Consider the following 13588-nt stretch of genomic DNA (forward strand, 5'->3'; position numbering starts at 1 on the left):
TGACACCGTTAAAGCTAAATACACCCCATTGACTGCATGAGAGGAAGAAGGTAGGCCAGCCTGATCCACCACAGGCCTCATCTACCCAGTTTTCCTCACAGCGTAAAGCCCAGCTGAGCAGACCCTGTCCCTGAGGCCCAGGTTAGCTTCCAGAAGCCACAGGAGTAAGAGGCACAGAATGGAAAAGCATCAGCGAAGGAAGTGAGGGCGAGTCTCTGCCTTCTTAGGTTTGTAGAGACATGGTCTCTCCCTTGGGTATCCTGGAACTCACTGTTTAGACCAGGCTAGCCCAGAACTCACAGAGCTCTGTCACTGTGGTGGTTCCACATAAGTCTCAGGCACTTAGATACTTGGTATCCAGTTGTTGGCATGGTTGGGAGAAGGAGGTGTGTTCTCACAGCTGGGGGATGGGCTTTGAGATTTTTGAAAGACAGGCACCATTCCCAGTTAGCACTCTCTGGTTGCATGCTAATGGTTTGAGACATGAGCTCTCAACTGCCATGCCTGGATGGCGATGGGCTCTTGCCCCTCTGGAACCATAAGCCCCGAACCAAACCCTTCTTCTACCAGCTGCTGTGGTCATGTGTTTTTATCACAGAGAAGGAAAGCTCAGCAGTGAATAGAGATAAACCAAAGCAGACTGTGAGAACAGAAAAACCATCGAAGCCAGTAGAGGGACACAGAGGGCGTGGCCAGGCCCCTGGGGGTGGCCTTGTATGATGAAGGGACACGGCATCCTTGTCATCATGGACACCCTCATTTGTCCTGTGTCCATGCCCCCCTGGGAGTCCCCAGAGAGGAATTGTGTGAGCTTCAGCTTGTCCTATGCTGGTCTAGCCTGGGTCCCTGTTCATATCAGACCTTGCCATGTTTAACCAAATTCTAGAACGTGCAAGAAGATATCAGAGAATGGCAGCCAACTTCTACAATGGCGCTCTACCACCTATACCCCATGTCCAATCAAGGGGAGCAGAGGCCTCTGGGTGTGGCCCATCTGATACGGTATAATTATGAATGAGAGGCCCCGGCAAAGATATGTACTGAGCTCAGGACATGTCCCACTCCAAGCAGCTCCCTGTTATATAAACGTAGCCCTTTGGTCTCCACCCCGTCCTAAGAGACTCCGTCCTAAGAGACTCCATTTGACAAGCTACTTTTGACTCCACTGGGGGAGAAGGGTTTTTATAACACCCAGAAATTGCACCACCGGTCAGGGACCCCCTCCATCTAGCACAGACTGATAAATGACTCGTTCCTTCCTGAGACTGGAAAAATGAACTACCCTTATATGTTTATTGGGAAAAATCAAAACTGTAGGAGGATGCATGAATTTATTAAAACAATGTCAGGGAAACCAGGCCCAAGGATTTATCACCTACACCAGCCCAAAGAAAGAGTGTAACTCCCTCTGGACCCCATGAAGCAATGGACGTCGGATACTGCAGTATCGTGATACCTGGTGTGTGCACCAGGACTCACTGACTTGGCTCTGTCCCCTGCTGTTCACACGGAGTACCCACACGCCTCTCATCTGTCTAGTCCCCTGCCTAGACCCGCCTCTCTTCCCTGACCAAGTTCAGCTTTTTTACCTGTAAGAGAAAAGTCTACCGCTTGGCTCTCAACCCAATAATTGTGGGGATATGCTTATGTTTTAATCCCAGGTCTATGGATATAGGTCTGCTTCAGACTGTCCACAGCAGCTGACGATGATTTGCCTCGTGCTCTAGCAGGGGCGTGGTTTTGCCAGCTGCAGATACATTTGGAACCACGGCACTTTTCAGAGGGTATATAGAATGCTAGGGTCCTGGATGGTGGGATGCTCATGAGTCTTGGAGGGTCCCTGCACCTCTGGGGGATGACCGTATGGGAGTGCTCTCAAACGCATTATCAAGCCACTTGCAGAGAAACCGACTCAGGGGTTCGGAAGAAATGGCTTTTCTTTTCTGTTATGAAGGTGGGACTTTCTCTGGCAGGCTCTCTCTTTCTCACTGTGTGATGCTTTTCACCATTTTACCCTGTACCAAGAAGACCCTCACCTGCCAGATGGCAGCACCATGTTCTTGGACTAGCAGGCCCCTGAGAGTTGGGTTGAGTAAACTTCTACACTTTGTAACTACCAAGTCTTGAGTCTTTTGTTATAGCAAAGGTCTAAGACAAACACAGTCAGGCATTCCTAGGAGAGGTCCACACAGTTAGGATCTGAGACCTCCAGCCACATGAAATGCCAACTTAGAAGATGCTCATTCAGCCGGGCCTTCAAATGAACACAGCCTTCACCAACACTTAACCACACTTTCATGAGAGAACCTGAACTTAAGTTACCCAGCTAAGCCACTTTGCAATTCCTGACCCACGGAGGGTCATAAGAGGTGATAAGGGCTTCTGACCTTAAGCCACTGACTGGGTGCTGGGCTAACTTGTTACTCTGCAACTGGTAACTAATGCAGACAAATACTCACGTTGGTCTCCTCGTTCAGATTTTTGAGGAAGTTCTGGGTAGTGGCTGTCTTAGACGTGCCGGATTCACCCACAAAGAGAACAGGTTGCTTGATTTTAACCATCTGCTCCAGTATCCAGGTGGTGCGGGTGGTATCCACTGTGTGAACTGGAAGACAGGAGAGTCTGAGTGACACAGGAACGCAGAGCGTTTGGGCTGAGGCCATTCACACCGAGTCCCATGCATCCAAGAAGAGGTAGCTGCCACTAGAGAGGTGGCTCAGTGGGTAAGAACCTTGCTCTGGAAGCATGAGGACCTGCGTTCAAATCCCCAGCCCTACATTAAAAGCTGTGTGCAGCTGTGTGTGGCTGTGTGTGTCTGTGTGTAGCTGTCTCTATGCATGGCTGTGTGTGGCTGTGTGTGGCTGTGTGTATCTGTGTGTATCTGTGTGTATCTGTGTGTGGCTGTGTGTAGCTGTTTCTATGTGTGGCTGTGTGTGTGTGGCTGTGGCTGTGTGTGTCTGTGTCTGTGTGTAGTTGTGTCTATGTATGTTTGTGTATGCATGGCTGTGCGTGGCTGTGTGTGTGTGGCTTTGTGTGGCTATGGCTTTGTGTGGCTGTGTGTGGCTGTGTGTAGCTGTCTCTATGTGTGGCTGTGTGGCTGTGGCTGTATGTGTCTGTGTGTGTCTGTGTGTAGTTGTGTCTATGTATGTTTGTGTATGCATGGCTGTGCGTGGCTGTGTGTGTGTGGCTTTGTGTGGCTGTGGCTGTGGCTGTGTGTGGCTGTGTGTGTGTTTGTCTGTATGTGGCTGTGTGTGGCATTAACTCTAATGTCCAGGAGAACAAAGACAGGCAGGTCCTGAGAGCTTGCTTGCCAGTCAGGAGAGTCAGAACAAGCGTCAGGCTCAGGGGCCCTGTCTCGAGGCAAGAAAGCACAGAGCATTATAGGAAAACAGTTGACAGCCTGCTCACGCCTCCTCAAGTGTGCTGCACAGGTGAATGTGAATCAAAGCCTAGCCTCAGTTTCCCTGCCAGTCCACCTGATCTTTTTTTTGGAGATGTGACATCCACCTGATCGAATTAAGTATGAAATACTTCCTTGGCAAAGTGATTGTGGCAACTGGTGCAGCTTCAACCACCCTGCTTCTGAGCTCCAACTCACGCCTCTGGTCCCTGCAGGACTGACTTCCTGGAAGCCTCCACTAAAGGCACCATCATAGAAGAGTCGGGTGCAGCCAACCCACCCTCCTGTAGGAAAGTGTCAGTCCCAGAGGGGTTCTGAGAACATGCAGGTATCTTGCTACATTAGCACCATGAACTAGGTCAGACACGCTTACTATGCAATCCTAGGGGATGAACAGGACTCTCCAGGTCCACGCCCCCTCCAGGTTCCACACAGGAACCATGCCGTGGCTTCCCTCCTGCCCTCTCTGGACCCTGACAGCTCTATGGCTGGAACACCCTAGGAAATGCAAAGGAAAGTGGAGGACAGGCCACCATGAACATTAGCTTGCCCAGAAATGCCCAGGACACAGTCACACAGAGATGCTCTGAGGCATTTGACAAAGAGGGACCCCATGGTGCCAGCCTCTCTCTCATCACTCCCAACCAGTTCCCTGAGTGGTGCTCAGTTGCCAGTGAGGTCACAGTCATCTCCTCACACCCTTCCACACTCATTCACACCAGGAAGCTAAGACCAAGACCAGTGCTTACACACCCAGGATGTCGACAAATTTCCTCTCATGGCTGTGAATGTACTCAGGAACTAGCTTGTTCCATGGGGTCCAGTGGTTCCTCTTGGAATCAAAATGAAAGTCATACAGGGTGGGAAGTTGACCTGCAGGAGACAAGGACTGATGTTGCTTTGGTCATAGACATGGGGATGGGACAGATTCTGATACATCTGGAATGAGCTGCCTGTACTTGCTGTGCCTTCATGAGATGGGTAAGCAGAATTGTCGCTGTCCTCGTGTGGGTCAGAGTCGGAGAAGTTTGAACCAGCACTACCTGTTTGCAATTAGCCACCAAGCCTTCCCTGGGGACACAACCTTGGGATTAAAAAGCCAAGCTCCCACCCTTAGAGGCAGGTAAATAGACTATTTTGATGCAGATGCTGAACTCTGAGACTGGTATGACCCATGACCCCCAACCCATGAGAGCATCCGGCAAAGACTGGATGGGAAATGGGTAGAGAACCAGAGTGTCCAGGATAGCTCCAGAGCTGAATCCCTGCCCATCTCTGCACCCCATTCTCCACACCATTTCCTCAGAGGATCCCCATTCACATGTGTACTTTGCCCACCCATCTCTGGGACAGACCACTTCTCCTAGAAGAAGGCCATTCATGGGCTCTACTTGTTTGTATTTAAGGGTGAATGTCTTCACACAAAATCTTAAGCCCAGGAGTGGTATAGCTGGGTCTTGAGGTAGGACTACTCCCAGTTCCTGAGAAACCACCAAATTGATTTCCAAAGTGGTTGTACAAGTTTGCACTCCCACAAGCAGTGGAGGAGTGTTCCCCTTGCTCCACATCCTCACCAGCATGTGCTGTCCCTTGAGTTTTTAATCTTAGCCATTCTGACCAGTGTAAAATGGAATCCCAGAGTTGTTTTGATTTGCATTTCCCTGATGGCTAAGGACTTTGAACAGAGACTTAGGGAATCACCCAACTTGAGACCTATCCTATGGGCAAGCTCCAATCCCTGACACCATTGATGATATTCTGTTATGCTTGAAGACAGGAGTGTAGCATGGCTGTCCTCTGTGAGGCTCCAACCAGCAGCTGACCCAGACAGAGGCAGACACCCATGGCCAAACAGTGGATGGAGCTTGGGAATTCTTATGGAAGAACAGGAGGGAGGATTGTGGGTCCAGAAGGGTTGATAAGAACTCCACAGGAAGACCAACAGACCTCGACTCTTGAGTCTGAATCACCAACCAAAGAACATACACAAGCTGGACCTATACCCCGCCCCCACATACATATGTAGCAGATATAAAGTTTGGTCTTCCTGTGGGCCCCAAACAACTGGAGTGGGGGCCATCCCAAAAGCTCTTGCCTGACCACACAAGCTCTTCTAGCTGGGCTGCCTTGTCTGGCCTCAGTGGGAAGCAATGTGCCTAACCTCGCAGACTTGATGTACCAGGGTGAGTGTGGGGGATACCCAAGGAGGCCCCCCCAGATCAGAGAAGAAAGAGAGGTGGGGGGAGGGAAGGATTGTGGGGGGGAGGACCAGAAGTGGGGCACTGAGCAGATGTAAAGAAAATAAGTAAAAAAATCTTAAACTCTTATATGATTATATGATGTCTCTCTGCTGGTTTATGAGACAGATGGGGGAGCCCCAACATAAAACAGGGAACCCTGGGGTGTGTCAAGCGCGGAGAGCTCAGGCAGAGCTGAAGCACAAGGGTCCAAGATGGCTTCAAAGGGGCAGCCTTCTCTAGCAGTCATGTACTTGAAGCCTTGAGTGTTATTGATGGTCATTAGCACACAGGCTGTCAACCCCCCCAGGCCACCAACCCCCCCAGGCCGCCAACCCCCCCCAGGCCGCCAATCCCCTCAGGCTTCCAACCCACTCACACGCTGCAAACCCACCCGGGCAGGAACAGGGAAAAGTCATTTCATCTCCTCTGCACCTGAGAGAGGATCCTACCTGGCAATTCTCCAGGACGGGCCCAGTTCCCTTCCGTCTCCACAGTGGGCATTGACGAGAGGCGTTTGATACACTCGTCAAATTTGATCCTTCCCGGCTCAAGCAGGGAGGAGCCCAGTGAGCAGTAGAGGGCCTCCAGGAAGAAGCACTCTAGCAGGTCCAGGTCCTCAATTTCTCCTTCCAGTAGTGAATCCAACATCTTGGTTAACTGGGCCACCTGGTCACAGAAAGCCTGTCTCGGCCCATCTTTCCAACCTCAAGACTATTCTATCCTGAGTCCTGGGGTCCCCTATCCCACAGTGATGGCACCTGTACCTGCCTTATTGGTTTAGACACATGGAGCCTGGCACCTTGGCTTGCATGGGGAATCGCAAGAATATGCCCCTACAATCATCCACGAGGCCTCGCCATTTCCTGTGAGCCCCTCCCCCACCCTGTAGGACCGGGAAGCCTTCCCTTTGCCCTCAGCGGAGAAGCATTCTTACCATATTCAGGTCTGTCTGAGGGACCACCATCTTCAACTTCTCCCCTTGCCTCCCGTCTACTATCCCTTCTATGATCAGATCAATGAGAGCCGGAACATACTTCTCAAAGAGGTCATTTAAATACTTTTGCTCCACCTATGGAGGAGAGATCCAAATCCCTTTCAAGGTTTCCTTTTAAATGGCATCTCATCTAAGGCTTGCCTTGTCCCCGAGAAGTGTGAGAAATAGTTATGACTGTGACTTCAACAGGGGCCAAACCCCGGACCCGGTGACTTTCATGTGTATTAAGTCACACTGGAGAAAGGTTCTTCAGGCTACGCCCATTTCCTTCTATTTCCACAGGGTACCCTTGCCTTGGAGTGATGGAGGTTGACAGGTCCCTTTTGACAGAAGAGAAGCTGATGACCTCAGACTTCAACTATCACGGTGGCTGGAGGGCGTACAAATTCCGGAGCCATGGGTCAGCAGTTAAGAACATTAGTGGCTTTTACTGAGGCATGTTCAATTCTCTACACCTACATGGTGGCTCACAACAGGCTAGGACTCCAGTCCTAGGGGATCTGACACCATCATCGGACCTTCCTGGGCACAGCAGGTACACAGTGCACATAAATACATAGGCAAAAGCACTAATGTGCACAACATTATATATATATATATATATATATATATATATATATATATATATATATATATATATATATATACATACATACATACATACATTTTAAAGTTTAAGATGGCGGATGGCCCTTGTAGAGGAACCAAAGTTCAGTTCCCAGGACCCACACTAGGCAGCTCATAACTGCTAACTCCAGCTCCAGAGGTTCAGATGCCCTCTTCTTGACAATGTACTCATATGTATCACTCTGTGTGTGTGTGTGTGTGTGTGTGTGTGTGTGTGTGTGTGTGTGTACTTACGCAAAAAGTAAAGTGAATCTTAAAAGAATAAAGTTGAGCATTGGAAGTGTCTTTTCAACATGGCGTCGATGTACACCATGAGGAAAAGCCTCCCCACAGGACGTTGCTTCCTGTGGCCCCGGCATGCTTCCCCTGGTCATCTCCTCTCTGGGATAATTATATTTTGGCTTCCAGCCATTGCTATTTCAGTCAAGTGGCCCTTTGAGAGAGACACCCAGACAACCTGTGCAAACGGAGTCACAGGGTATTGAATGTGATTAAAGCCACAAAACACATGTGACCATTGCATACATCAACTTCCCAGGAATCCTGCTGTTGAGATGGGATGCAGCAGTGAGCTGAAGCCATTTGATCTCTACTACAGGGCAAACTGGTTCGTGTGCACCACACTCATGCAGTTGAGAAAAAGCACAGAAACGGGGCATCCTGTCTCTCCGTCACTGGGCTCATCTGAGCAAGGTTTGCACACTAGTGTGTGTGTGTGTGTGTGTGTGTGTGTGTGCGTGTGTGTGTGTGTGTGTGTGTGTGCGTGTGTGTGTGTGTGTGTGTGTGTGTGTGTGTGTGTGTGCCCAGATGTTTGTTACCCAGAATCCCACTGGGTTAACATCTGCTGGCTATAGCCATGTCCCGCATCTGTGTATTGTCCCTGGCTAGCGGTCTCACCCTAGGGGCAAACTAGAATAGTTACAAAAGAAACTCATGCAGCCGAGAATGTTTCCTACCCACCTCTTTGCAGAGGTGGGTTGATTCGTGCACATCATTGCCCATCGCACCAGAACACATGACCCAGAGGCTGGCCAGGCTGTGCACTCGGAACACACACAGCGGGTGGAGGACAAGATGCCCCCCCCTCTAAGCATCCCTCGCACAACACTCCTGCTAGTGCTCCAACTGTTTGAGGACAGTTCTCACCTTGCTTTGTATTTGTTGGAGCCATTTTTTCCAGTATGGTTGGTATTTCAAGTTCTTAGGGTCCACGTAGACCATCCCGCACCGGGACACAGTAGCCGGAGAGGCATATTGCAAGTCCCCAACCTGGGAAGAAAGCGACCCCTTCAGCTAGTAAACACTTTGCCCATGGCTGCTCACACATGGCCCGCATGCCAGAACCTTCCCTGTGCAGAGATTCACAAGGACTCGAAGCCCTGCCAGATAGTCGGCAGAGCTGTTGTGAAGTTTTTAAACAAACATGGCAGTCCTGGTGCCATGGCCCCTTCTAACCACCGGGTCATCTCTCCAGCTGCTTTGTTTTGGTTCATTTCAGTTTTTGTTTGTTTGATTGATTGATTTTTGTTCTGTTTTGTCTTCTTCCTTCCTTCCTTCCTTTCTTTCTTTCTTTCTTTTTTCAAGACAGAGTTTTCCATGGATGTCCTGGAACTCACTCTATAGACCAGGCTGGCCTCAAACTCATTGAGATCCACCTGCCTCCAAAGTTCTGGGATTAAAGGGGCACACCACCACCACCAGGCTGTTTCAGTTTTTGAAGGTAGGGTCTCATGTAGCCCCAGCCCCCAAACATCGTGTTACAGTTGTCTTCTCTTCCTCTTCATTTCTTTTTTAACGTAGCTGGCATTGAATATTGCAAAGTGTAAGTCTAAAGTTAAAAATACTGACCAATGTCTCTCTTCATAAAAGACATGCTTCCATGAGCCAACTAGACCCTGGTACGCACAAGCACATGTGCACCTATGGATTCTGCAGACTGGGGAAGAAAATGATGTTGCTATTTTTTCTCCCCGCCCCCCCCATGATGTCACTATTAAGCAGAGGCAAGAGTGAGTTCTAAGGGACAGCTATGAAGCAAGTATGGTAATCAGAAAATGGGGAGGGTGGGAGAACTCGAGAAGTGGTCTCTAGAGGGGGAAATGGGAGGGTTCAATTCTTAACACGATAGAAAGAACTTCTTAGTGGTGGTAAAGGCGAACGGTGTGAGGAAAAAAAAGAAAGGTCACTACAAACCCAAGACAAAAACAAACGGTCCTAAAAGGCAAAGAATGAATTACAGTATAGTAGTTGGCTCTGCAGTAAATATTTCCATAATTCAAAACCATGTAAACAGGGTGTGCTGCTAAGCAATTCAGCAGCATACAAGGAGGGAGGAGGGCCAGCAACTGATGCAGCAGACGGAGGAATCCTCACGTTCAGAGGACTTGGTCATCAAGAAATACGTAAAGATTTGAACTTTTGCTGTTTCTGTAAGCTTGGGACCTGCTATAGGCCTCAGACTCATGGGAATCTTCCTGCCTCCTGAGCAGCCTTTGAATTGCTGGGATTACAAGCATGTTCAGTAATAATATATAACTTTAAAAGCTTGCGTTTTGTGTGTGTGTGTGTGTGTGTGTGTGTGTGTGTGTGTAGATATGTGCACTAAGTAACTGTAGTACCTGGAGAGGCCAGAAGAGGGTGATGTATCACTTGGAGCTCAAGGGATGGGTGCTGGGAGCTGGGTGCTGGGAGCCAAACTCAGGAAATATGGAATAGTAAGTACCCTTAACCACTGAGCCATCTTTCCAAACCCACACTCAGGTCTACACTTAGTAAAGGAGTGAATCACAGGCTGCCGTGTTGTTTATAGATACTAGAAAGATTCTCAGGAGAAATAGCTTTAAGAAAGAAAGTAGTCCACCATGGCTTAGAGTAAAGAGGAGAGAATGGCAGAAGATGTAAAACAAAGGGTTGGGGAGGAAGAGACGGCTCAGCAAACAAAGCGTTGGCTGCCAGGCCGAGTTCCGTCCCTGGGACTCACACGCTGGAAAAAAGAAACGACTCCCACAAGTGGTCCTCAGACCTGACTACATAAACACAGATACATGTAGTGTTAAAAGTTAATAAAGCTAACTCATTATAAACTTCCCAGTTCTCATGCCCACCTACCACAGCGGAGAATTAATTAACCCACAGCGAAGCTTGTGTTCAAGTTCGGCTCTAGGCACTACTTGCCTCAAAGAGCAGAGCACAGTGCAACTGGAGCCGAATGCGCTCCCCATTGGCCAAGGTCAACAGCTTGTTGTCGTCCATCACAGAGTTCATGTTCTCAACCCACAGGGCATCCACGTCGCCGTCGAACAAAATGTACCTGCAGTGACCAAGGAGCATAGAGTGGTCCGTAAACCGTAGACCCCAGCGCATTCCCAACGACCCCACCATCCCTCCTGCAGCACTCACAGGGTGCTGTGTTCTCTCAGTACAGCCCACAGTACTCTCGAGCACTCCCTTTGTCCTCAAGTTGGAGCACATGGTGCCTGAATGCTGAGAAACTGGCCAGTGTTTAAGAGTGGGAGAAGGGGATGCGCGGTCCAGCTAGTCTCCTTTGGTACGCTGGCCTTCCCTCTTGAGAATAGCACACTGCTAACCTGGCCCATAGCTTGCATGACCTGCACTCCTTTAACGTGGAGACATTTACTGCAGAGCCAACTAGTGTTCTCCAATTCCCTTTCTGCCTCTTAGAGCCATGTGCTTTGTTTGGAGTTTGCAGTCCCTTCCTTTTCGTATCACTTGCCTTTCTCTTTCTTTGTTCTCTTAAGCCACGATACTCCCGCATTCTTAAGTGTGATTCACGAGGACAGAGAGTTCAGGGTCCACCACTATGCACCCCATTTTTGTCTTAAAACTGAGGTCAAGAATAAATGTCAACTTATCGGTATTTTTTTAAATACTTTGTTCTTTCTTTTCATTTTCCTTCATTTTTCTAAAGATTCATTTTTTTTTCATTTTTATTCCATTTGTATGAATTCCAGTGCAGATGTCTGTACCACATATGTATGCAGTGCCCTCCGAACCCAAGAGAGGGCAGCTGGAACTGGAGTTTATAGACGGTTGACAGTTGGGTGCAAAGAACTGAACCCCACTCATCTGGTAGCAGACAGTGCCCTTAACCACTCAGCCACCTCTGCAGCCCAAGTTGTTTATTTGAGGCAGTCTCTCATGAGGTAGCTCAAGCTACCTGAAAATTCTCATACCTCAGTCGCCCAAATGCTAGGTTTACAGATGTGTGCTGCCAAGCATTACACTTAGCCGGGGGAGGGAGGGAGAGCTTAGCTAAAAATCTCAGGACAAGAACGTTCTAGATTATTGGGAGGGCTCCCAATTCCATGGCAAAAATATCATAAGAAAATAGTTCAAGGAGCCAGGCAGATATTCCAACTGTAAAATTTATAGTCTGTCTCTCTCTCATCTCTCTCCATCTCCTTTTCTCTCTCTTCTTCCTTCCTCCCTCTTCTCACCCACCCCCTTTCTCCTCTCTCTCTCTTCCCCCTCCCTCCTCCCTCTCTCATCTCTCATCTTTCCCCATCTCCTTTTCTCTCTCTCCTTCCTTCCTTCTGCCCTCTCTTCACCCACCCCTCTGTCTCCTCTCTCTCCCTCCTCCCCCTCCCTCCTCCTTCCCCTTCCTCCCTCTCTCTTCTCTCATCTCTCCCCATCTCCTTTTCTCTCTCTCCTTCCTTCCTCCCTTTACCCACGCCCTCTCCCACTTCCTCACCCCCTCCCTACCCTTTCCCCTCTGTTCTTCTCCCTCCTCCCAACCCCCCCCTCTTTGGTCTATTGCAGATAGTTCCTAAAAATAAATGTATTCTCTTTGTACCCTCTGGACATGTGACATGTTTCCAATTCCATCATGTGGCTTACAGCCCACACTCCAATTATGTCATCTCCCACAGGAGTCTCTTTCTGTCTGTATCCATGGTAGAAGGACTGGACTAAGAAAGTAACACTAGCTGTTCAGACCACTGAGAGTGGGGTTGATGAGGAATGGGGTCTTAGCACCACCATGAGGCATCTCCCTATAGAGAACCAATCGATTCCAGAAGTAGGAAGTAATGCCTGGTCCTGACTAATGGGACATTCAGACACCATCTGTCTCCAGCGCAGAGACAGATACATCATCCCTGAGATGCACAGCCAGAATCTAACCTCAAGAGGGCAGCCTGAAAACTAAAACCAAGACTTGTCTATAACAACTGGTCTGGAATCTTCTAGAACATCAAGGTCATAAGGTTAAAAAAAAAATTCTAAGAAACTGCTCAAGATTGAAGGACTCCAAAGAACCAGCTAACCCAGGCTTCTGGCCAGTTTGGGAGGCACTCACTTCCGTTCCTTCTTGTCGGTCGGTCTGTTGATCTCCCGGAAGATGTTCGACAGCACCCCATCTGTCCAGTCTCGAGTGGTAGGATCCAGGATGCCATACAGCTCGATGACACTGACAGCTTTAGGGTTCAGGATGTACAACTTTGTCATTATCCCAAGCCTAAATGAAAGAGGTAGTAGCTTCAGCCATGGCTCAGGCCAACGAAGCACCCAAAGGAGACAAACCGTGAGAGGAAGAGCAAGTGGGAATCCACTCTAAACCCACCCGTGTTTCTGTTTTGTAAGGAAGGTTGGAGACAGGGTCTCACAATGTTGCCCTGGCTAGCCTAGAACCTATTAGGTCAACCAGGCTGGCTTCAAACTAGTGGTAATCCTCCTGCCCTCTGCCTGCTCAAGTGCAGGCATGCACCACCACACCTGGCTATGGGTGTCACACTTTATAAGTCAAGTGGACAGGGCATGCCTCTCTCTGATGATAAACCCCCACCACTCTGTGACTAGCCGAAGGAAAGCCCAACCTAATATGACCCACTGGTCAGAATATGAAAACAAATGGGTAAAAATAGTAAGCACACTATGACACACGTGCATGTGCGTATTTGTGTGATACTTGTGACAATCTATCTAGCAGCAGACTAACCAATTAAGGAAGACATCAATTAAGGCAGTGAACACCAGACCATAGCATGCCGCTGCCCCGGGGTCTCTCATACGGGACAGGAAGAAGTAAATGGTGCCGCCCAGAAACACAGCTTTTGTACATTTTGTGTGTGTCATGTATGTACAGACGGCATTTCACCTATGTGTGTGTGCAGAGGTCACGGAATGTCACTGCCTGCCTGTCCTGTTCTGTTCTCTCTGCCTTATTGCTTTGAGGCAGGATCTCTCCCTGAACCTGGAGCTAGGCTTGCAGCCAACAAACCCCAGGGATCTGCCTGGTGCCTACCCCACCACAGCACTGGGGTTACAGGGACCCGCCGCTATGGCTGTCTTTTTAGGTGGACACGGGGG

The 13588-nt window shown here is 49.1% G+C and overlaps 1 protein-coding gene across 1 annotated transcript in view; it reads right to left on the reverse strand.

Moving 5' to 3' along the window:
* Positions 1–13588, reverse strand: part of DNAH10 (dynein axonemal heavy chain 10) — a gene marked incomplete at both ends in the record, with an annotated part of 110104 nt that overhangs the window by 35933 nt on the left and 60583 nt on the right. The window contains 7 exons of the mRNA XM_080941394.1: positions 2460–2605; positions 4154–4273; positions 6090–6306; positions 6575–6709; positions 8408–8530; positions 10436–10571; positions 12579–12737. Of these exons, the coding sequence (XP_080797520.1) occupies positions 2460–2605; positions 4154–4273; positions 6090–6306; positions 6575–6709; positions 8408–8530; positions 10436–10571; positions 12579–12737 (1036 nt within the window). The remainder of the gene's footprint in view (positions 1–2459; positions 2606–4153; positions 4274–6089; positions 6307–6574; positions 6710–8407; positions 8531–10435; positions 10572–12578; positions 12738–13588) is intronic.

Source organism: Micromys minutus (assembly GCF_963924665.1).
Source record: "Micromys minutus genome assembly, chromosome: 29".
In the NCBI taxonomy this organism is placed as follows: Eukaryota; Metazoa; Chordata; class Mammalia; order Rodentia; family Muridae; genus Micromys; species Micromys minutus.